This window comes from Tinamus guttatus, unplaced genomic scaffold, assembly GCF_059628265.1.
Source record: "Tinamus guttatus ecotype Peru unplaced genomic scaffold, ASM5962826v1 Tinamus_guttatus_pri_ptg000123l, whole genome shotgun sequence".
Classification (NCBI taxonomy): Eukaryota; Metazoa; Chordata; class Aves; order Tinamiformes; family Tinamidae; genus Tinamus; species Tinamus guttatus.
The window spans coordinates 594,712-620,103 of NW_028288657.1; the positions used below are offsets into that span (position 1 = coordinate 594,712).

General features: G+C 46.5%; 1 protein-coding gene across 1 annotated transcript in view; it reads left to right on the forward strand.

Moving 5' to 3' along the window:
- The window catches only part of EBF2 (EBF transcription factor 2), a gene marked incomplete at its 5' end in the record, with an annotated part of 90,160 nt that overhangs the window by 50,545 nt on the left and 14,223 nt on the right, over positions 1-25,392 (forward strand). The window contains 4 exons of the mRNA XM_088521490.1: positions 13,872-13,953; positions 21,467-21,584; positions 23,310-23,440; positions 24,042-24,168. Of these exons, the coding sequence (XP_088377616.1) occupies positions 13,872-13,953; positions 21,467-21,584; positions 23,310-23,440; positions 24,042-24,168 (458 nt within the window). The remainder of the gene's footprint in view (positions 1-13,871; positions 13,954-21,466; positions 21,585-23,309; positions 23,441-24,041; positions 24,169-25,392) is intronic.

The following is a 25,392-nucleotide window of genomic DNA, read 5'->3' on the forward strand; positions in this document are numbered from 1 at the left end:
CTGTTTACCGTGGGCTTTCTTCGCCGCAGGCGTGAGACAAATATCCATGAAAGTTGTGTTCCTTCAAATTACCTGGAGTCTGTTTGAAATCCCCGAGGAAGGGGTCCTCGCGCCGCGTGGACCAAGCGCAGCTTGGATGCTGCGGGTCCGGGTGCGTAGAGCGGGCCGGGCTGCGAAGGGAGAGCCGCAGCGTGGCCCGGGACCCGCGGCGCCTTTCCGGGCCCAAGGAGCTCGCACGCCCCAGAACACTCACTGGGGCTTCATTCATCTGGAGTGGGAATATTTTTTTCTGACCATGTTGAAAGCCAGAGTACATTTGAAACAGCCAACTTTCCCAATAGCAAGTGGAGAAGGCGGGGAGGTATTTAAATATTTTAAAATATATTTTTGTGTGATTTTTTTCCTCCCCCAAAATGTTGGTTAATTGTGGCTTCTGACATCTCATTAATCAAGTGATCAGAATGCCGTATTTTACAGCAGCAAGGCCAATTAACCTTTGCTAGCTCCACTGCGGCCAAAAATCCTTTCTAATTGCCAAACGACCAGGGAATCCCGAAGCTCTGCATACTTGCAGGGTGAGAGGGGCTTCCCTGGGTGTTTCCAAGCATTCAAGCAGAGAGGGGTTCCGAGCTCGGCCTGGGTCTGCATCCCTTTTGGTCGCTCTGGTCCTGGGCCCTCAGGTAGGGCCGGGCCGTGCGGGGCCGCTCCGGTCCCGGGCCCTCGGGGAGGGCCGGCTGGGGGTGTCGCTCCCGCTGGGCTCGGCTCTCCCACCCAAGGGCTCCTTGTGCCCCGGAGCACCTGGGCATTCATTGCCTGGGATCTTCCTGGGATCTTCCATACTGCAAAACAAAATCCACTTCGAGTGTTTGCATAGATTCCTCTTTAAGAAGTATTTTGAATGGTGGATTTTTCTAAGGGTTGAATTTCATCGATCACTGCTTTAATTAAGAAGAGGAGCGTCCCCCTCCGCACTCCGCAGCCAGTGCGTAATGAAGTGGTGCCCGAGGGAGCGGCGGGGTGTCCCCAGCCGCGGGGCTCCCCGGGCGGCCGCGCCGCGTGTGCAGCCCGCCCTGCTCCCGGGGTGACATGTGTCACCCTGTCGCCAGGGACAAGCCCGGGCGCAGACAAAGGGCGCGGGCACCGCGGCCACACGCCGGGCCCTGCGCCGCAGATGCCGCCTCTCTTTGTTGCCATCGCCTCCCGCCGCCCCGGCAGCGGCCCCCGCCGCTGGCATCCGCCCGGACATCTGTTCCGCTTTATTGATGCGCTCCTCGCGGAATTCCCAGTGTAAACAGGGAATTCTCTACGGGAGCCCCGTGTTGTAAAAGGGATGAGCTGCATAATGCAAAGATTTAACCACTCTTTAAAGGTGTGACACTTGATTGAAAGTGACTTGATTTCCCCCCCTGCCTTCACCCCAGCCCCTGTGATCTGTATTTGGCACAAACTGTCTGCGCTGCATTTATTTTTCTTTCTTTCTTTCTTTTTTTTTTCTTTGGTGGCATTTCCCCTCGTCCCCTTCTTCCCTTCCCTCCTCCTTTGTTTTGTTTTTGTGGAGTGGAGATAACAGAAGAACGAACTCTTGGAAATGGAGCACACCAAAAATGGCAAAGAAACAAAGCAAAAACTAGGAAAAAACCTGAAAAGGGGGGAAAGAAAAACCAGGTTTATGTGCAGTGGAGTCTGGTTACTCCTATAAAACCCGTCAAAACCACTCACCCCTCTCACTCTCAGCAAACGTCTCGAAAGTCTTTGTGGCCCTGAACTCAGAATTTCTTTTGGGGGAGCCGGTGCCTGGACGGGCCACCGTCAGCTGCAGGAGGAGGAGGGGATCGCTGGGCTCCAACAAACACCTTTCTATTCGCGTGCTTTCTCTCTTATTACCTGAAGTAAGAAACAAAACGAAACAGGAACTTCCTGTCCTGCACGCTGCTCTCTGTGGGCTTTCTGCTCCTGTAGAAAATACCCAATTTTGGCACAAAAAGACCTGATCCCAAACCCCTAGCAACTGAAGAGAATCAAACTGTTGACTTAACAGTGAGGGTGCCAGAGCCCTGGAACAGGCTGCCCAGAGAGGTTGTGGAGTCTCCTTCTCTGGAGATCTTCAAACCCGCTTGGACGCAGTCCTGTGCCACGTGCTCTAGGTGACCCTGCGTGTGCAGGGGTTGGACTAGATGACCTCTAGAGGTCCCTGCCAACCTCAAGGATTCCATGATTTCGAATTGGCTTTGGGGCTGGGTGTTAGATCAGCACAAGGGATGGGAATTGCTATGTGTTCTTGTCATCTAGGCACCGCTATGGAGAGACTAGTTCTGGCATTATTTTGACTCCCTGATTTGTTTAAATGAATATGTGAAAATAAACATGGCTATTTGAAATGCAAACACAAGGCTCTCAGCTCAATCAGATCAACCAAATGATACAGGAAATTCCACGCTGCAGCTGTCTTGTACAACTTTAACAAGGCCCAAGCTGGCACTCGTGCGTCATCGCCGCTCCGCAGCCCGCGGGGCCGGGGGAGCCCTCGCGCTTGGAGGGTCCGCTGTTTGCTTGATGCTTTCACGTAACATTGCGGATTTGGCACGAGTGGGATAAGATAGAGGTATAAGAACCCTCTCCTCCCCACAAATAAGGATTAGCCTGTGTTTGGCGTGGAAATGATTTTGTGGTTATTTTGGTTCTAAGTGTGCTATAATCATCTGGGCCAGAGTTTTTATTAGGCTTATTGTGTCTCTGGGATGAGTAAAGTGATCTCAAACTCAGGGTGAACATTTCGAGTGTGCATTGTTTGGGAAGTAACAAAAATTTCTGTGGGAGCTGCTAAGGGGGAAGGTTTTATTGAACTGATAACTTGAAGTTTTATTGGACTGTCTATGGATTTTATACTCTGCTGATATTTATTCTAGACTTCCACAGGATTGTGTTAAATAATCCATAATGTATTGATAGCTTTTTATATATATATGTATATGTTAGAGGATTTTGAAGGAATTTCTTTCAGGATGTTTTGGCTAAATTCCCGTTAACATCCTCTGGCCTTCCCTGTGAGGAAGGCAGTATGTAAGTAAGTCTGGTTAAAGCCAAAAAAATGCAGCAACCCTCCTTTCGCCTCGGCTCCCAACCATTTCAGCATCCTGTGCTTTCAGTGAAGCTGATAAGCAAGGAGAAGCTTCAGCAAACAGAGGAGATCATTCTGCATGGGAAATGGCTGTTAGCGTGGCAAGAGTTGGGACTCCCAGAGCGGCAGGATCAGAGATTATTTTGAGACTAAACAGGGGATTGCAGGAAAAGAAATGAGAGACATGTAATGAAGTTGGAGAGTGGCTTTGCTGTGTTTGTAGGAGTGTGTCTCATTAGAACACCTTATTTTTCTCCTCATGTCTGTTTTCCCCTTGCCCTTAGTAGCTGAAAAATAACAAATGCAAGTACTGAAGTGTTGAGGGATGGCTGAAGTCGTGGCTAAATCCCACTCTGCCTCCTGTGCAGTTTAAACTAAAACACAAAGTTCAGGAACAGGCAAGAGCAAATTTACCCTGGAAATCAGCTTTTCCTGGGAGCAAATCGCTTAAAGATGTAAAGATATAAATAAATATCTTAAGTGTAAAAGTTCCGGGTGATCACACTTTCATCATATGGTTTGAGGGAAAAAATACCTGTAGAAAAGTTCAAAAGCATGCTGTGCATTTGTACTGACGTGACAGGTAGATGAATATGGGTATGTTTGTGCACTTAATACATACATGAGCGTGTGTGGGAGTATGCACATAATATCTGTGTGCGTATGTTCATATACGTGCACAAATATGTTTGCATCCAGGTCAAATAACAGCTGTTAATGTTAGATTCAGCTTTTATTATCAATTTGCCAGTAGATTCAGGCACTCTTTAAAACAGAAAAAAAAAAATCCACATCTGAGCTTTTTCCTAATCAGTTCCCTCATTTTGCTAATATTCTAACGACTGTCAATTTACTTCAGTGGTGCCATTTGCAGAATTTTCCAATTAGCAGGAAGCCTGTTCCACCTTTCCCCGTAATTACAGGGCCTCGCTGCAGCTCAGCTGCGGCCAGGCAGCGCCTGGGCGCGCGGCTCGGGGCCTGCCTCTGTGTGTAGTTTTTTTAACCTTTGCATGAGCTGGCACAGATTTAACGTCTCTGTTTGCGGGCTCCCTCCGTAGTGGCATGTGTCAAAATATCCCAATAATTTCTAATAAATACCCATAGTGAAAACACAAATACGTGTTTTGATGGCTCTGGTGTGTGGCACGCGTTCAGTGTCTTGTGCTTCTGTGAACCTCCGTATCTGGCTATGAAAATTGGGCAGCCGTTCCCTAACAGCCGCGTCCAGCCCTGTTAGGTGCTTTTATTCTAGAGGCGCCCGTTTGGTCACTCTGTCCCCTTTTGCTTCAGCGTCTGTGTGTAGCGGCACGGCGAGGACGGTGTCGTTCAGGGGCTCTCTGAGCCCACACGGCTGATCAAAAAGCACTCGAGCTCCGGGTTTGAGAGCTCCTTAACCAGCTGATATTGCCCTTGTAACAATGGAGCAGCAATAACTATTATTGTAACATGAAAGGAAAATATATTTAATAATAAGCTCATTGATTTTTAACAGCATCTCTGTGTTGCCTAATTGATGGGAAGTTGTATGTTTGTGTAGCCAAGGGGGGTTATGAATTAAATATGGTCGTCATTCCTTGAGGGATGCATGTCAATGCAAGAAGGATGGAGGATCTACATTTCCCCCAAGCTAAACAATCCCCTTGTAACAGGCTTAGGAAAGCCTGGCGTAGCAGGAAGGGGGGAAAGGGAATAAAAAGCATCCATCACTGTTTATTAAGTGCTGCTACTTGAAGGTAAAAGGGGTATTGAACTGTTTTTAAATTGGAAGGAATGTAGCTAGACAAAACATTGATGGTAATATTAGGTTGGTGACAAATTTTATTCTTTTGTCCACATTTATTAGAGTAGCAATTTGAGGTGATTTATGCCCCTTCCCCTCTCCTGACCCGCACACACTCCCCCACACGTACACGTATCTGCTCAGTGTCTGAGTGATTTTGGAAAGTTCAGTTCAGCTGAACTATGGCAAACTTGCACGTGATCTTCCTTTTATTCAAACAGACTGGCTTCTCTGCAGCTGAGGTTGGTTTTTAGGAGGTTCAAGTTAAAACTGAACAAGAGTTTAACATGGGGGACAAAAATGAGGATAGTCAAGGTGTCAAGCTGCACGTGTAGCACATTGGGCAGGACCCAGGCATGCCACACCTTAAAATGTGCACTGTCAGCCTCAAGATCTTAACCTGAAACACCCCAAATTACAATAAATGACTGCAGGAATTGCAGTATTTCACTTGGTAGCTTCAGAAAGCATTGTCAGTGTTAAATGAGCTCAGTAAAGGAGTTTAAAAACAGAAAAATGGAAATAATTCCCATTTTTTTTGTATATGACTAAATCAAACCATATGAAGAAATATGAACACTTATAACGAAAAAGGTCACAATTTGTATTTTTCATTAGAAGTTGCACCCAGTTAGTGTTAAACCCTGCTAAGCCGCCTCGCGCGGACGGGCCTGCTCCGCCGTGTGAAGCGTCGCAGGGAGCAGCGTGTGGCCGTCCCTGCAGCGCGGCCTGGCCCGTGCCGCGCTGGCTGCTTAGCGTGGTGACACATCACACGAGTTCCCTCTAATGACACTGCTGCTCCCATTAGCTCCCTTGATGTGTACTCACCAGAGCAGCTTTTCAATTATTTAAAATGCAAACGTCTGGATTAAATAAATGAGGAAAACATCCAGCAAACCTTGCAGGCACTCCAAAAATTTCTCCAGGAACTACTGCAGTACAACTTGTGAAGGAAAAAACCTCAAAATCCAGTGCAGGCATCAGCTGCTCGTTGCAGCATGAGCAGTCCTAAAGTTGGGAGCTGCAGCTGCTAGTCAGAACAGGCAAAGCTGAGTTCCCTCGAGTGGCATCGCAATGTTGGCTAAGCCGAGCAGAGGCACAGAAGTGAAGTAGATTGTTTCTCATTTTTCCCCATTTCTCCTCAGTCCCATCATTAGGCTCCTGCAAGGCCCATGAACTGCAGGGGATTTCTTAAAATGAAGCCGCTGCCTCCTGTGAGGCTCCCCATTGCCCCTCTCTAAAGCTCGCCCCTGCATTCTCTCACTTGGCCTCAGCTCCTGCCCCAAACTGCTGCTGCTTTTGTTGCCTCTGGCAGACCGTGCTACCTCAGGGGCTGCTGCAAACGGTGGTTCAATTTGGAGGCCAGGAGGTGGACATGAATGAAGCGAGAGGTGGAGTTGCTTTGTGTGTATTTGGCTGTTTACTGCACACGAGGAATTTTCGTACCGCGTAGGGCATATCAGTGTTGATGATGCAGAGTAAATATCGGTTGTAGCAAATTCCATGGTCAAGGAAGTGGGAAACGGTAAGAAGATATAGATGCAGATGTTTTCAGCCTTATGCTATGTCTGGAAAAACATCCTAGAAATTTCTTATTCTGACAGAAATTAGTTTGTGGTAGGCAATATTCCAATTCATCATCTTTCCCAACTTATGCACTTGGAGACTTCCAGTGGGTCAGTGGAATGCTAGTGTGGGAATTCTGTTGTTCCTTCCTCCTCCTCCCTTTGTCTGCATCAGATCATGGAGCCTTGGTGACGTTTTGCTTATTCACAACTGTAGAAAACACCCAGAAAACACCCATGAGAAATACAGAAGACTATTGAACAAGGACATTAGCAATAGGGCTGCAATACATATCAGTAACTATATTAATAAATAGAATAATCACTAAATGAGACTACAAGCACTGCATTTATATGTGTATAATTATATTATCGTTAAATTGTTGTTTGCCTTCTTATTTACAGCATATCCCGCAGGAGTCCCGTGTGTCTCCTCGTTTCCCTGCGTTACTCCGTTGCTGGAGGAGGTGGCAGGGCTCGGCTGCTCCGTGCTCTGCACGTCGGGTGGACTCCCTAGTCCACACGCTGTGTTTTAAGGAACATATTGGCATGCGTGGGGCTCCAAGTCAGAGCTCTTCAACATTAAAGCAAGACCCTTCAATTTAATAATTACAGAAAGGATCCAGTACTAATAGCACTTAATTGTTTCGCTAGAGTGATCTCCGTTGGTTTTGGCAGCTGAAATGAAAACAGTTCCAAATGCCATCAAAGGAGCTTATCCACACGCAGCATGTACCGGGGGTGTTGGTACACAATGGGCTGCTGGTGCCATCGCGTCCTCATGCTGCACACGCTTCTGGCAGCCTCCTCTGTCTCTGTCCATGAACTTGGAGGGTCTGATGTGTAAAAGCAAAGGGAAGAAAATAGACGAGGAAAGTCTTGGTCCTTGCTCCTGAAAATAACGCACTGACGGTCTCTTTGCTTCGACTATCTACCTGTATTGATCCTGACTTTCCTGAAGCCGCCCGCTAGTTCAGATTTGTATGCGACATCAAACATACCTTTTCACATATGTTCTTTCCAGATTTTTTTTAACAGTTACTTAGCAGTTTATAGAAGGAAGTGAATGATCTCATCAAGCTGCTTAGAAATTAAAAAAAAATCTGTGCTTATTAATTATGCAGGATTAGTCTAATTATAATTCAGCAAATTAATTAGCGACAGAAGGTGTTCTGAAACATTGGAGTACATTTGCATGTTAAATGGAGAGGCTAGTCTGTAATATATGTAAATTTATGCATGGCTTCATAGTTTAATTTAAAAATTTGCAGCTGCATATGGTATGGGAGCAGGTGAAAAGTCAGTTTTAGTTTAATGATGCTAACAAACATTGGATGCTGTCCTGTCTTAGGGAAGGAACGCTCCGAACGCACCCCTGGCTGCCAATCCATAAATCTGTCATAGGAATAGAACGTTACGGCAGCGTTGGAGCCCAAGGTCATCCGCGCCGAGCCCAGAAGCGCAAGAGGTGCAAAGCTCCCATCGGAGCAGAGCTCAGCGAGGGGAGGCACAAAGCGCTTGTGGAGCCGGGTTGCGTGGGTGCAGACTCACGCATTGATTCCAGCCCGCAGCGCGGGGCCGGGCGGTGCTCTCGGCCTGGCAGATGAGTGAGAGCTTTCGGTGAGGGATATCCGCTCTGGCAGGTGTTAGATAGGTGCCTAACCTCGCTTCCATGTCGAGCGACCGCCTCAGCCCCGCTCCCTGGTCTCCCAGAGTCACGGGGAAGTTGTTATCAAGTTCTGAATTAACTGCAGGGCGGAGAGTTTTTATGTGCTGGCCTCTGCCATCTGGCAGAAATAGTAAAAAGCAGTAGACCAGGCAGCAGCAAAAAGGCTGTTGGCGTAATCTGTGTTCACTGTTCAGCCTAGCGTGGCTCAGCCGTGAACGTTTTGTGGAGAAGGATGGGGCGAGAGGGTGCGACAGTCGAAAGGCAGAAGAATCACTGGTTTCTCTGGGCAAGAAGCCACCTCTCTGGAAAAGGAGCGGTGATCAAATTCTGGGCTCGTTCAGCGCCCGTGGAAACCTTTTCCTGAGGTCTAAAGGCCCACAGCAGATCCTGAGCTGAGTTTGCTCCAGGGTACGGCTGTACGGACAGAGTGCTGCTGAAAGAAATGCATGTAACAAATGTTGTAGAGCATCACGAGGCTTGAGGCAGTTTAAAAGAGCCCAGCCCCGAGCCGCGCGCGTGCCGTTGGGGCTTACGGAAGCGCCGCGGAGGAGGAGTTGGCCCTGCTCTCCAAGTGCTGCCGCAGGTCGGAAGCGGAGGTGAAGAGCTGCCTCGGCGGTTCTGCAGTGCTAGCAGGATCAGCGCGAGCTCAAACACGGCCTGCAGGAGCCGTGCCTGTTCTTGGCTTGATTGACCTCAACTATGGTTTGGAACAAGTCACTTAATGTCGCAGTGCCTTGACTTCCTCATCAGGGAAATGAGGATAAAAGCGTTTCTTTCCCCCGTCCTTTGTGTATCTTGTCTCCAATAACATTTTCACAATGTGCCGTGCGACGCTTAGCACAGTCGGAGCCCAGAGATACTGTAATAAACCAGGGAATATTATCTGAGTGTCCCTTTCAACAGCCAGTCAGCCCAATCTTCTACTCTATTACCTCCCTGCCTATTGACTTTTGATTATGCTATAGCATTTGGTTGGGTGCCAAACAGCATGAATAATATGGGTCTTAGAGTATAAATAAGCTCCTAGCTGTTGTCTTGTAACTTACTGGAAAGTTTTGGCGTGGGAGGGAGAAGGAAGACCCAGAGGAAAAGGGAAACTGCTCAGATTGCAGAGAGCCCTCCAAAGACTTTTCGGCGAACAATTGCAATTACAAACACGCTCTTAGTGTTGTGTTTCATTTTCAATTCGAGCCCATAGAGTTCAATTATTATTTTCATTAATGGTGTCAGGTTTTCATCAGAGTGCACAAACAAGGAGCTTTTCCTTGGAGATTTTTTTTTCCTAGCAAACGTGGCCATGCCAAGTAACTGCATTCAGCACTGAGAAATGACTGTCTGTATAGCTGGCAATGCCCTCTCATTCAACCCTTATTTCTTGAAAATGGGATCATGCGGGGTTTTAAGTTGTGGAGAGACAGGGTGTCCAAGGACTTGGTTTGTGGTTAAGGCATGAGCCTGGCGTCAGACCTGACTTCAAGTGCAGCCTTTGCCATGAGCTCCAAGGGCGACGCTCTTCAGCAGTCCCCCTGCGGCAGAAGCTGTCGGCACTCCTGCCCGCCGCCCGTGTTCGATACCTTTCACAGAGCGTTATTTGCCCCAGTGTGATTAGCGCCTCTTGGCGTGACAGCCACCATTGGAAGCAGTTTTGAGATCAGTACTGCCATGATTTTAAGGGAGATTTTTAAGGCAGGCCACCTACCTGATGGCACAGGGTACCTTAGCTGAAACACGAGCCTTTCTTGTTGCATTTTCCCTGTTTGTTTTTCTGAGCTCATCGTTAGGAGACAGTCACTTGCTGTCATAGTTGTTGCCCTCTCATGGTTTCCAGGTTGTATTCCAGATCTGAGTACAAAAAAAGGAACAGGAAAACAGGCTGTAAATACTTGAAGTTCAGATTTAAAATCCAAATAGATGGGATTAGTTCTAGGTGTAGGAGAAAGGAGGCAGGATGGGAAGCAGTAGAGGTGGATATATGGCATTGGACCATTAGCCTTGAAACACTGAACTGTTTTGCTATTTAAAGTTATCTGATGTTTCCAATCTATTTGGGGAGCACAATGCCTTGTGTCACTTTAACATCCTTTTTGAGCCTTTCTCCTTTTTAAAAACAAAAGCACTAATTGTACCTGTTCTCTATTCTATTTATCTGATCTGTGTGTCTTCATATGCTTTGCATCAGAAGCTTCTTGGAATGAGCATGCTCTTGTTGATTGATTAAATTTAATAATAGAGATGGGCCTAAACAGAAAACTTCTGATCTGGACTTGCCTGAGTGCAAAGGATCTTTGAGTCTTGTAGATTTGCATCCAAACCACCTTGATTTAATAATCCAGGTAGAGATACACAAAAGTCTCACATCTTGAAGCCAGCTTCCCTTTTGATTACAGATCTGCTAGCATCAGTGGAGCTCCTCACACACTTCAGTGTTTAGTGAACACTGTAGATGGAAGCATAAAGGTAGGAAACAGAGAAACCTTTGCATAAGGGACCACAAAAACGGTGCGTTTCCCTCAGAACCGCATGGGCTGTGCTGTTACTCTCCATTATGGCACTTCCAGACTAGACGCAAGGGCTAGAGGGCAATAAATGGTAGTAAATTATGGGCTTGAGAGCTGAGGAGTTAGTGTGGACAAAGGCCAGGGACTGAGGAGGGGAGCGCAGGGTCTCTGCTCGCCAGAGCCCTTCTCCAGAGGTTGCTGGGTGTTCCAGCACTCATCCCTGTGCCTGGAATTGTCCTGTGCAGCCTGGTCCTCCTCGGCACGTGGAAGTGGCGAGCTCGAGGAACGCCTAAGCAGAGCGGGGCTCCCGCAGCAGCGGAAGGCGCTTTGGGTGGATGCGGGCGGAGAAGTGTCGCTTCGTGTCCGCACCGGGAAGGGGGAGCTGCTAGGGCAGGCGTGGGAGCCGGGGCGTTCACGTGGCTGCCTTGGGGCAGCTGGAGACCTTCCATTTAGAAAAGCAGGGACGAGCGAACCTCCAAACGCCCTTCTCTTGGTCTGGGCTTGGGACACGGGGTCATCTGCCTCCTTTGCTGTCTCACAGTAAAGCTCTGACAAACTCAGCAAAGTCTTCTGACCTACATAGGCCATTTCACATTTGTGAAAGTGGGTTCACACTTTATGCACAGGAGTTTTGTGAAGATTAATTAGCTGCTGATTGTGGAGTATCATATAAATACTCTGGATTATTATAATAACCGCACTAATTTCTCGCAGTGTAAGGCGTGTGTTCATTGAGAGTGCCTTTGTGAAATGCCTGATCCCACACTGACTGCAACTGTGGCAACAGGGTAGGAAATTTTCTGATCAGCTCCCTAATAATACTGACATAATAGAGCAGAATTACTCCAGAGACAGATATTCAGATTATAAAGAAGTCTTCTACTGAGATATTCATTAAAATCAAGATGATGATATCAAATAAATGCAATTAATTGATTTTAACTACCAACCTTCCGCTATATGTGCGAGATGTGACCTGCTCCCTGTGAAAGGGAGAAGTTCCAGGCGAGGCCTTCCCTGCGGCCGTGCTGGCGCAGCGGGCTGGTTCCTGCTCCCCCGTAGGCAGAGCTGCGGCGCGCGGACGCGCGGGTGACGCGGGAGGCCAGAGCCCTGCGCGGCCTTTCCTGGCCTCCGTGCGCTGGACCCCGGCCCGGCGCAGCCCCGGGTGGCTGCCCCGTCGTGCTCAGGTTGTTGAACTGGAGCACGTATTCGTGCCAACAGCCTTTTAGTCCAGAGTGAAGCTTTTGGAGAGCACGTTAGCCATGGAAGCAGGACGTCACTGTGTCTTGAGGTGTGAGCCTTGTAGGATTTGCTGTCAACATGACCGGACCGGACAGGAGGCCAGTTCCATGTAAATAGTTGCCCGCCTTGGTTCCTCTGGTAGTTAGGTTCTGTTCTATAGCTTTTCCTTGCAGATACAGATCTCATCACGGTTTATGTACTTCCGTATAGTTTTTGAGCATTGCAATTGTAGAGGCAGGGCAGAGGAAGGTTTGCGCACAGCGTTTCTGGCTCAGATTCTCCTGTGAATGTTTGTGTATGCTGGTATGCGTAATGTTTTTACTTGCTGAAGACAGCCGAACAGATAAAATCCTGCTCCCCACGTAATTGGAATAGGAGAGGGCAGCGGCGTCAGCGGGAGAGGTCACCAGGACTGACTCGCCGGCGGGGCAGCTGGACGCGGGCGCGCGGCGCTCTGCAAACCGTGCATGGGGAGGAGTCGCGGGGACAAAAATGATAGTTTGCAAAAGGCACACGCAGAAAATAAATAGTTGAGGTGTTTTTAAAAATGTTACCACAAATTTAAGGGAAAAACGAGAACATTGTAATGAAAAACGGCCCACCAGGAGGATGTATTTTGTGCTGGTCATTTTTATATGAGCTTGTCTGCGTCCCGTTCTGTGTGCTCGCTGTAGATTTATGGAGGTTTTTCCTGCAGCCGTGTATAGGTGGATCGGATCCTTCCGTGCTTCTTTGTGTGTTTGTGCAGACGGAAGGGAAGTGCCGCCGCGGTCAGCGATGCAGAGGAGGTGGCACTGAGCAGCAGAAGTGGATTTCTGCTTTATTGGCTTGGGTGAGGACTGCTTTGGTGGCTGTTGTTGGTAAACCCGAGGAAATAGCCATCTTTCTCCTTTAAAGTTCTAATTCAAGGCATGAATGTGTGAGTTCTGAAGGGACTTGGGGACTGCGGTAAAAAATCGTTGTCATAGTAACAGAAAGGGAAATAGGCCCAGCTCACCTGGGACTTTAACTTACTGCAAAAGCTGATTTTTTTTAAGGCAAGCACTCAGCAAGAGAAATAAATAAATAAACCATTCTTTGTATTCCAAGCCAATTCTTCAACTGTTTACTTTTTTCCTTTATCCAAGCCTTTTGACTTCCACACCCATCTTGAAATCTCTGATTTTTTTAAAATTGTGGTAGTTAGACCCATTTTGTCTTGCAAATGGAAATGTGTAATCGAAAGGAATCACCGAAAATATTTTCACTTGGGATAGAGGATGCTAGAAAACGCCTTGCTTGTTAAATCCGAATGTCGCAGACGTCCTTGTTTTGGTTTTAATGCAGCAGCCGTGATTTTTCATGCTGTGTAGTCAGCTCAGAGATTCACAAGTTTAATAAATCAGTTGATAAGGGGATGGATCCTTTTGTCCATGGAGGCAAGAGAAAATGTTGCATGGAAAAGCCTATTGAAAATGGCTGCCTAGTACCGGTAGGGTGGGAATCTGCGCTCCAGCTCCCGGGAAGCACGGTGAAGATCCAGCTTACCTGCATGACCACGTAGATTCTGCTGAATAAATAACAAATGAGGATAGATGTATGTGACAGGGCAAAAATAACTGGCATGGTAACTTTGTTGACCTGGCAGTTTTTGTAGTTTTTACGATAAAATTATCCTTCTGTATTGTTTCATGAAAAATCTATTCAGACAAGGGAAAAAAAAATATATGCAAGAGAAAGATGAAGAAATTGTCTAAAATGGTGCAGCGAAGAAATTGGTATAGATCAGCTTAGACATGTTGGCTCATAGCAGCAGAGAGAGCAACTCGGAGTGCATTACAGTCACCCTCTTAGAATTTACTGATTTTTGTTAACTCCCGAGTCTTTTTGTAAGTTCTCACAGACCCGTTCTGCTGACATAACAGCGTGTAAATCACTGTGATGTGTCCTTTAAGACAGAATTTAGTAACACTTTCTTGGTTACGGTCAATAGAAGTGACACGGTTCTTTATCTTTCCAGATTCTTCTTAAAATTTTTTCTCAAGTGCAATCAGAATTGTTTGAAAACAGCGGGGAACCCCAGGGATATGAGACGGTTCCAGGTAAGTCCTGCAAGGCTCGGCGCTCAGGAGCTCTCTGCTTCCTCTGCTCCCTCTTCTTTCTCTTTCCTCTCTCTCACTCTCTGTTTTCTCTCTCTTCTCTCACCTTTCTTCTCTCCTGTCTCTTCTACTTTTTGCTTTTTGATTTTTCTTGTTTTTCTTCTTTTTATGTTTTTTTTTCTCCTCCTTCACTGTTCATAGTAAACATGACAGTAAATGATGTCGTATCAGGTATTGTTAAAGATTTCTTCAGGTTTTTTGTGTTTAAACCTTTTCCTCCTCCTCCTCCCTCTTTTCCCCCTCGGAGTCCCCAAGGGGAGGTGCTGTACAGTGCCAAGCAGCAGTGGATATTTGATTTGACACCCTCGGGCAAAGCGCTCGCACGTGCAGCTGCCCGCAGCGGGGGTCATGTTTGTGATACTTAGATGCCTCAGAGTTTTTCGCCGTAGCTCTGTACGTGGTACACAAGCAGGCTCCTTACTTCCCTCCACTCCCTAGCTCTTACCGTCTCTCTTGCCTTTTAACTCTTTCACTGCCTTTCAGCTTCTTTAAAAGCAGCTGCCAGAACAGTCGTGGTCACTTTAAGATCTCGCGCAGCAGAGCAACAAGCCCCTTGGGATAATGACCCAGCTGCTTTGCAGTGAGATCTGCCACTGGTTTCATCATAGCTGTCGCTGATGCGTTGTGAGCAGCAGCTAATAAAACCCCAGAAGGAGGTGACGTGTGTCACGTTCGAAGCAACGCTGAGGAGAAAGGCAGGCACCATCTCTCTTGTCTCACGCCCCGATCCTTTAAGCAACTGTGTTTGAGAAACACTTCACCCACAGCTTAGCCCACACAAAAATGTGTCAGGATGCTCAAGCCTTTCAGCTCCTGGATGCATTGCTGTGTCTTGGTGTGACCATGATGGTGTGAACGTGATGAAAGCCGTACATGTTGACAAGACTTTGTTTCAGAGTTACAAAGCAAACCCTTTGAAAAAGATTGCAGAATGCTTGGGATCTTTGTTCAGCCTTGTTCAAAATGGGAGGTATTAGCTGATGAGCTTTGTACTGAACTGCAACTCTGGTCAGAATATTAAAAAAGAGATTAAAAATATATTTCAGTTGAAAAATTTTATGCATTGGGAGTAAAAATGCTTCATATTCCACCAAAGATTAGCCATGCTGATCTAGTCACTGTAGGATTAATCAACAGAGATAGCTTGTTTTTGCTCTTATCTCCAGCAATGGAAGCACAGTTTCCCTGCGCATGGTGTAAGTGAAAGCTTTCTTGAATGTCCTGTCCCTTGTACACTGTCCCTGTCTTTTGGATCCTCCTTATTCTTTCTTTTTGGTTGCTTCATGTTGAGCAAAATTTGTCAGGCACCTTTTAAGTCAGGTGTGGAAAAAAAGAGATATTGTCCCAGCTATTCTTAGAGTCTGGGCATACTGTGAACACGTTCCTTTTAGTTAAGCTTTAAGATACCACGCAAAGTAATTAATACACAAGATTTTTTTATTGGGTTGGAAAGGACAGTTTTCATCCTAGCAGTACAAGAACATACAAGCAAGTAAAGCAGGGTCAAAAAGCATAGTACACAAGGATACTTATTCAGTTTATTTTTAATTCATTATGTTTTATTCTTGGGTCAGCCCAAAAACATTTATTAGTTTTCCCTAATAAATTGTTCCTACAGCTGTTGTTACTAAGGTCCTTCTCATTCAAACATTTCCACACATTTAACTTTCTGTACATAAATAAATTGACTTCTGTAGCATTGCTCAGTTGAGTATATTTTAAATTATACCCGTGTTGTCTGTAGAATCAAAATATATTCATTTTAAGTGGAATAGTGCTCATTAGAACCAAGGGACACATTGAGATACCTTTGACTACAAAAGAAAAGGGAGAATCCTCACCTCCAAGTTTAAATCATGTAAAAGGCTGCTGAAATCTGGAACCGAAATAGTCTTGTGCAAACGTTCCTGCTCGTGACCGGCGCTGGAGCGAGCCCCGGCCCGGGCGGTGCTGGTGCACGCGGGAGCGCGGGTCGGCGCAGCCCCGCGCGGCGCTGCTGGCACAGCCCCGGGCAGCGGCTGGCGCGCGGGGCTCTATTGAACTAACCCACACGTTACATTTCACTTATCACACCCCTTCAAAACGAGGAGTGGGGAAACGAGGTGGAAAGGTTGCATTAACACTGCATTTTAAATTTAATACAGCTCCAGATGCCTGCAGTGTTTTTATTTTTAGTATAATTCTTTAGATTTGAGAGTGGTACCAGCTGCTTTGTGATCACATAAACTGTTTGAAATTTGCTTTAATACAAAGTAGACCTTCAACCATGTAATGAAATCTCTTAACTTTCAGGATACTAGGGTTTTCTACTATTGAAAAAATGTTTATACCTCAGAAATTAAAGCGTGTGTGATCACTATCTTATTTTTTTGTAGTAATAAGATAATCGTGAGTCACACGCTGCTTTAGTGCCTGTTACCAGGTAAAGCAGGCAAAGGGAGCCTCCCTCCAACTAACGGACATTTTCATGGCTGCTTGGTGGCTGCCCAGGTACACACGCGGTTTGAGCAGTATGTCCTTGTGAATGGACCCGAAGTAAATAATATTTGTCAATTAAAATGTTTCTGAGTAAAAGGGAGAGATCATCAGTGGAAGAGGAAACAAAACATGGTTAGGTCGCCTATTCAAATGACTCCAATGATGACTGTCTCAGTTCAGCTAATAAACACATGGAGTTTTCATAGATATTGCTGTTGCTGTCAGTGCTGCATTGTCAGAGAGTGATTCTCCCAGGAGCAGGATAAAAGCCGTGATGCCTCCCACTTAATGAGGACTTCTTCTGGAGAACGTGATTGAAGCCCAGTGATACTTAATGGTAACGACCAGCGTGTAATGGGGGACAGTAATTCTGTGGAATTGAGATGTGGCGCTTCAGTGCTTTAGATGTGGTGGTAACTCGTTTAGCCTCGCGTTGATTGGGGTTTCTGCTTCATCCAGGAACGCGCTCATTAGCAGAGCAGAGTGCGGCACAGTTGGGAATGGTAGAAGGCTGCAGAACATCAGTGCTAGCAATGGTCGTCTTTGAAGCAATATGTTTTTTTAGAAACAGAAAAGAGGAAGGTCAGTGATTGAGCTCTGTTTTCAGCAGAAACCGGGACTTGGGCTATTTCCTGGCAGCTGTCTCCATCTAGGTGTTCTAGGGAGAGACAGAAAGGAGAAATATCAAGGCTGATGCCCAGGGAGTTTCCTTCCTGAGCTCGGGCACTTGGTCGGTTCGTCACCAGGCACGCGAGCAAAGGTGCCCGTGCTGGAGAGGTCGACACGGAGCGCAGACGGATCTGAGGCGTTCCGAAAAGAGCAAATGGGTTGGAGAGGATGGGCTAGTGTGAGTTAAGAACATATTAACAAGAAATGTGTTAACAAACCACAAATGAGATGCTGCAGTGCCGCAGATAAGCTCTGCCAGTAATAAGAAGGGTGTCTTCATACCGCTGTACCCCCCGATGTCTTGGTTGGAATGCAATACACCGTTCTGCTTTAACTGTCTTCAAGAACAGGATGAGAACGAGGTTGGAACGGGAGCTGGAATGGGGCCTTACGGTGCCTGGGAAGAAAAGCTTGATTCAAGTAGCCTAGTAACATGGGCTGAGAAGGGGCTTAACCATATGTCTGTGTAGGTGTCTAGGAATATCCCAAAGTGGATCAGAAAAGGAAACAGTAATTTTAGAGGCAGTGCAAGTGATAAACTATGACTAAATATAGGCCGTAGGACATGAGGTCCCTAACGATGAGGACAAGGAGGCTTTCAAGCAAGGGGAATGGTGAAGCCAAAGGCTTTCAGACGGTTTTGGAGAGCGGCCGCGTGGCCGGGTCCCCGTGGAGGAGGGGACGGGTGTCGCGGCTCCAGGAGGTGCCTCCTGCCCCGGGCAGACGGCAGGGCGCGAGCAGGGTCTCCGTGAGGGATTCCCCGCGGATCGTGCGGAACCGCTGCGCAGGGAGAAGCTCCTGGCATTTTCACACTGCTCATCCTTTTCCTAATGCAGCGATAAAGCAACCACATTATATTATAGCATCTGCCCCTGTGTTAGTCACTTCACCAAAAGACCTGTTGACATCAGTTGGAGTCCTGTGCAAGTGAAGACAGCAGGATGAGGCCTGACATGTATCTTTTCTTCCACCCAGCTGGAAAATAATAATAATGATAATTATTTTAAAATCCTCATAATAGTTATTCTTTTGAAAAGTTAAAATAACATGGTGCTGTGACTGCAGAATTATAAGGGAAAGTGCATCAGGAATGTAATATTGTTTCCAGATGTTCAATGTCATAAAGAATTTTTTCCACACTTGGAATGGTAACAGGAATTTTTTGAGAGAGATCATTTACACAGTGATGAGAAGTGTTACATGTAAGTAAATGCCTGTATGCCTGGAATGTTTGTACCATATGTCTGTATAGGTGTCTATGAGTGATAGAGCTTTTATATGCATGGCGATACATATTTACATGCATATACGGGATTTGAAATGGAGCATACTTTAGAACATGCAAGTACTGATATTTGGACGGGAGAGGAAAGATCGTGATACCTGTGAGAGGATCTTGCAGCACGTCAGGGTGGTTCTGGAGTTCCCAATAGCTGCCAGGCGGATACGGAAGGCGGCCACGAGCCGCCCTGGCCTGCGCGGGCGCCGCGGGGCACGGAGAGGGGCGCAGGGCCTGGGACGTGGCCGCGGAGCGGGAGTGCGCCCGGCCGGCGCGGCGCCCGCAGCCTGGGGACGCCTCTCCCGGTGCGGGGCTGCGGCAGGAGGATCCCAGCGGCTGCGGGAGCCCCCTCCGGGCTGCAGTTCCCTCCCGCTCTTGCGGCGGGAACGCCAGGAATCGCGGGCTGCTCTGCCGGCCTCTCGCTGGACCTGCTGCCTTCTGGAACCCTAGCAGGGGTGACTGGAGGATCCAGCTGCCTAAGGACAAAAAGCTGTCGTGCCTATGCAGTCTGGGCTAAACCTTGGTCCTAAACTACGATTGCTAGGATATACTGTCTATCTGACATATTTTGATGTTCTTGCATCATTCTTTTAGGCTTATATTTTGCATCAATTACTGATTTTAGCTAAAACTCCATCATCTGAACTGGCATGGAGACTAAATTCTCATTGTCTACAAGTTGTGCCATCAGATCATGAAAAGAAACCCATTATTGGCAAGTAGTCTGCCAGTGCTGTGGACAAATTTGAGAATTTAAATCTCCAGGGAAGTCTGCACATCACCTTTCATCAGCACTAAATGCAAGTTAAAAAAAAAAAAAGGCCTGGAATGTTTTATGATGTTAAAAGAACAAGTGTTATTGATAAATATGTATTCAGAAGGGTATTTGCAAAAATGCATATAAATGGTTAACAAGGTAATGGTAAGAAATGTTGACCTTGATTTGTTTAGCTAAGATGTAAAGATTTTTGAAGGTCAAAGGTGGTCTTGTGTAGTGTTTTGGAGTCTAACTGTGTCTGACCCTCTAACATTAAGCTGCTGTGGCCTGCAGTTTTGAAGAGTGAAGCAAACCAGGGGGAAGAGAGAAGGGGGAGAGAACAGGAAATGGAGTGAGGTGTTTCAGGAAGTTGTCAGGAGTTGACTGATTGATTCCAGATGGAAAGGGTCACCCTTCATGACCCAGGAAATACTCACTGGGGGAAAGCAGTTGGCTTGTGAAAGGGAAGGGCCTGGGAGTTAGAGACCGTAGTGGAATGTACATTCCTCTTCTTTTTATCCATAAAACATTGGGTTTTAATCTTCACTATAACACAATTGGATTGTTGAATTGTCATCTTCATCAGGCAAGAGGAAACGACTGCAGCAAAGTGGAGAAGTCCAATAAATTTGATATCCATACTCTTCCATACTCTTATTCTGCAGCATTGCTAATGAGTTGGCTAGCAGCATCATAGCGAAGATGGCAGAGGTCCATGCTGGTTTCAGTTAGGGCCTTAGAGATGGAGTCCAGAACTTCAGTGAAGTTCTCGTCCAGATCTGAACTTGGCATTTCGTCCTGGCCCTGAAAATGCAGGATTTATTTACCCTGGTCTCAGCCTGTGAAATGCCAAGTGGCTCTGACCCTCCAGTGATGTAAATCAAAAAGGGACTCGCTACGGAGAGAAGTCTAACGGTGCATCTGCCCTTCCTGCCTCCTCGGAGAACAGAAGTGCTCAGCACTTGCCTTCTGAAGGGGGAACTGTTTCTGGCTGCCGCTGCAGGGGCCTGCCCCGCTCTGCGGAGTTGGCTCTCGCGTTCTGAGCCACGCTTGCACCTGGATGGGCGCTCAGGCAGGGCGTGGGTGCCTACGTGAATATAAAAATCCCATGCCGTGAGCTCCTGGGCGGGTGTTTATGGCATACCTTGTGAAAGTGAAGTCAGATACGTGCGTGTTGTGTAATGTAACTGAATGTATATGGTATATTTTTGATTTACATTTGGTTGCAATTTAAACACTTGTCGTAAATATTTCAGACACTGGAATAATTCGGGTCTATTCCCCTGCTGCTGTAGTGTGGTCTCTGCTGGCCAGTGAGAGATGAAAATTTATTTCCATTGTTTAACGGAAAATAACGAGGAGCATCTGAGTGGGTTTGACTATGTCATGCGGGAAGTGTTCACTTTGGATGGGAGTCTCACTCCACCCAAATGCGCAATGATGAAATCAGTTGGCATCCAAAAGCACCATATTTTGTGACAAGAATGCTAGAGAAGTATTACAGTATGACAAGAGCCTTTTGGAATGAATTAAGCTTGTCTCAAAAAAGGGAGAACAGTCTTTAAAGTGCAAGAATCCTGTAGGAAGGCTGGGCCTCTCCTGCTGAACAGAGTTTATCAACCATTAGAGTCTGCTGTTCTCTCAATGATAGCACAAGTGTGTCTGTGCAAACTCCTAAGCATCCACACTCAAAGTTTCAGTAAGTTGCATATTCCTCCAGCAGTTAAAGCGAAGAGGTTTTTGTTTTCTCTTGATGTGTGGTTTAGAGGCACACATATTTCTGGAATTATAGGACTTACGGGTGTGGATACTGTCTTTTTAAATTAGGAGAGAATGAGTGGGGCTAATAGACAGGTAGAGCTGCTTCCTCTACGCACTCGTTAGCTGTTGAAGCCCAGCAAGGTGGGCAGAGGCTCCGAATCTGCACGTAGGTGTCAGAGGGCCGATTCCGTGGCGCTCTGCAGCCTCCCTCCTGGCTGGGACATGCAGACCTCTGCTACAGGGCATCCCAGGAAAGCAGGGCTAGGGACATCTGCAGTTGCTGCTTCATTATACAGTAAGGGCTTTATGTGGCTCTTAGGATGCTGTTTAATGTGTAGAATGAAGCCTGAAATGCTTTCCCCCTCCTTGCTAGGGAGTAAAGCCTGCAGGACATGATCACATTTTAAAACAGAACAGAGTTTTAGCTGAACTGAATAATTAATACTTCACAAGCCTAGTATCCAAGTAAGTTGTTTACCTGCTTCCTTTTTCTTCTCTTGTTAAATATCCAGGTTGTGCTATCAACAACAGTGAACGTTGATGGGCATGTACTGGCAGTGTCTGACAACATGTTTGTTCACAACAACTCCAAGCACGGACGGAGAGCAAGGAGGCTTGACCCCTCAGAAGGTGGGAACTTTGTCTGCAGAACAGTGCACAAATTAGTAGAGAGGCATATTACCCGTTCTTGAATTTCTGTTTGTTTTCAGGAGACAAGGGGTAAGCTAAGGGGAAACTACAGAGCCTCAGGGGTTTTAAAGAAGCAAGAAGCAGGGAAAAACTGTCTAGTGCATGCAAAAAAATATGATCCTCTCTACATAAGAGGTTGATTCCCCTCTCTCCCCTCCAAAATATTAATTAGTTTGTACTGTGAAGATGAAAAACATTATAAAACCACTGAATATTATCTGAATTTCAGACTTCTTGCTCAGCTGGGATAGATTTGATTTCATGCAAATTAAGCAATGTAACATCTTATTTTAGCAGAAATGTTACAGCACAAGATGTGTATGAGAAAGTGTCACTAGTTCCCTTAAACAAACTATGTGCAAAGCATAACAATGCACAGAAGGCAGCTGACACTAATTGATTTTAGTTTGTTTGGCTAGGCAAGACTCATGGCTGTCTACAGGATGGTTCTTGGGGTGTATTAAAGCAATTACAGATACTTATATCTGCTAAGCTTCAGAATGGTAGGCCCCTCCCTTTCCTCTTCTAATCCATTTGTTTCCAACAGATTCTGCCTCTCTCTCGTGCAGGCAGTGCTCAGAATTACTAGAAAATGCTATCTGTGTCTCCTTCCCGCAGCTCGTGAAAGTGAGAAGAGCTGGTGATGTTAGTAGAAAAGACAAGCAAGGATATTATTTCATTATAATGTTTTGTTGCCCCACTTCTTAAATGTGCCCTATATCACCCTTAAAGAAGAATTAATGAACTGGAAGAACATGATTGAATCAGTAAAGAATTCAGAGTGGTGTTAATTCTCCCCCAGCGGGCAGTGAAATGGTAGAAGGAAAATCCCAGGATTCCAAGCCTAGGAAGCCATCCAGCTTTTCCTTGACTGATTGGATGTGATTGACTGGCTGTTCAAAGGAGTCTCATGTTTTTGGAGCCCTGCCAAAGTTCCCCTCCACCTCTGACCCTGTCAACATTGGGAATGGAGTGATGGATTGACTTTGGTTATGGCCTGGAAACCATATTGGGTTCCTGATGGGATGTATAGTCCAGAGGCTTGAACATATGGAGGAGAGAAGAAAAAAAACCCCTACTTCACAAAATTGAGAAAATTATTAGTAATTGTCTCCTGGTAGGAGTTGAAGGAAACACTTGATATTTCTTTATCTGTTTTACCCATTGATAAGCTTAAATCTTAATCTGTAAGTCCTTCTGCAGAATTTGCTTTTGTGTGATCATATGCTAATGAATGTTTTTTTAAAACAGCCTCATTTAAGCGTTTCATTTTTACACGCACTACAGTTGGCCTATTAGGCTTTAATGACACAATGTTAAATGCCAGTAATGAGCAGTCAAGTAATTAACACTAGCAAGGCAGAAAACATGCTTTACTTATTTATTTATTGAGCTTGCTGGGATGGTAAAGCAGCCTTCATGGGCGAGTGGCTGGAGGGGGTTGTCCAGGCCCTGCCGCACCGTGGGGAGCTGGTGCCCGCCGTGGAGCTGCAGCGCGGCGGGCGCTGTCGGGCGCTGCGGGCGCTGCGGGCGCTGCGGGCGCTGCGGGCGCTGTGGGCGCTGCGGGCGCTGCGGGCGCTGCGGGCGCTGCGGCCTCGTCCCCAGCAGCGCGAACAGCCTCCAAACTGTGCACAAGAAACTGTAACCTCTTCTGTCCTCCTCTAGCCACACCGTGCATCAAAGCAATCAGCCCCAGTGAAGGCTGGACCACCGGGGGGGCAATGGTGATCATTATTGGAGACAACTTCTTTGACGGGCTGCAAGTGGTGTTTGGAACCATGCTGGTATGGAGTGAGGTAGGCCAAGTCCTTCCCTCTGATGGAGCTGAGGAAATGTGCTCTGTTCTGAGAAAAGGGGAACATTTTGTTTGGCCATTCCAATAGTCATGTGTAAGGTGGGCCATATAAAGCTGCCTCAAGAAAAGCCTTTTCCATGGAATATTTGTTCTGGGGAACGTTTGCTGTGTGATATCATTGAGCCTGACTGCTTAGTACTATCCAGAATGGGACTGAATCGTCATAGGGTTAAAAATACAGATCTGGAGACAGGCAGAGGTAAAGAAACAACAGAGGAGGCAGGGGAACATGGAAAAGGTCCTAGTTTTGGAGCGGGAACAAAATTCCTGTAAGTTCAGCTCTTGGTCAGCAGTTAAGCAGTAGGGATGGACAATATGGCTTTCCTGATGACAATTTATCCTAAAATGTGTCCTCCTCTCTTGGAAGCAATAAACAAGAGCACAGGTGTCTCCTTGCTGCTCTGAAGCCTTTCCTAGGTAGTAGTAAGTGCTGCATTTACTCAGGAAGCGTGGTTGGAGGGTACAGGATAGCATCGTGCCGGGGGTGGCGTTGGGAATAAACGCTCACATATAATTGTGTCCCTCCTTTTGTTATCTCCCAGCTTATCACACCTCACGCCATTCGAGTTCAGACACCTCCGCGTCACATTCCCGGAGTGGTTGAAGTGACATTATCATACAAATCCAAACAGTTTTGCAAAGGCGCCCCGGGCAGGTTTATTTACACAGGTAGGTGATGGTGAATTGCACTAGAGGAGCCGGAGCTCTGCATGTTTGTCCTTTGGTAAACAGCACTGACGAGGCTGTGTTTTGTTTATTTATGTGCTTATTTTGCCCCTTGCTGAAGGCCGCTGTGCTACCTGAGGCATTTGGGACACGTGAGGAGATGGCTTTGCTGTTGTGCAGAGGCATTACGGGGGGGTTACTACACGTGTTGGTATTTTGGCAGAGCTCGTGCTGTTACAGTATAGGTCTGTCTATATGTACTGAGTGCACAGGAACAGGATAGCATTGTTCTATATACTGGAAGATGTTTTATTTATAACAGTATTTATTTTACATTTCTCTCTCATTGGGGGTAACCTTTCATTTTCAAGATAATCCCAGAGGACAAGGAGAATATCTTGTATTGAGAGAAGCCAATGAGCGAGCTGAAAATAAATCTAATTGCTTTTTTATTCTTAAATGAATTAGCAAAGTGTTTAGTGCCCTGCATTCACCTCTGCTAGCAGGAGAACAGCAATGCTATGAACAGAGCAATCTCTAGCTCTGAAAGCCAAAGCAGATGGGCCTGGTGCCCGTCTCCCTGACCCGTCGGCGAGGGCAGCAGCGGTGCTGGCGCCTCCGACCTGCCGCGTCCTGGGAGCTGCGACTGCCGGGTCGTGCGCAGCGAGCAACAGCTTCGCTTTTGAAAGCCTCTTTTAGCATCGCTCCTCGGGAAATATTGGTGCATTGGATGTGACAGATTTTAAATGATGATGTAACTCCACTAAAAATAATAGAGAAGGTCCAACAAAATTTTTATTAGTGATTTTAGGGGAAGATCTTAACCAATTATAAATGAACTAGCCAGAGTTTTTCCAAAATTGGAAAATTTTGAATGGAAACCTGACATTTTAGAATTTAGAAGGTAGAAATAATTTGTAAATGTCCTGGTACTTTTGTATGCACCATACTCACATACATACTAAATAAATAATTAGTTCTGTATGTCGGTAGATATTTATTGATACGATGTCACAGTTAGAAACATGCAGCAAGTTTGAGGCCCTCAGTTGTACCAGCTGCTCTAGAGGGGCCCCAGGCGAGCTCCCGTGTTGTGCTGGCACAGGGCTGTGGGGCAGTGAACCCTCATGCCTTTACTTTGGGAGAGAAGGAGAGAGACTGCTGCTTCCTTGGTTACTGCTGCACACCAAGAATGTAAAATGCTTGACATTTCCTGTGTGTTGAGAC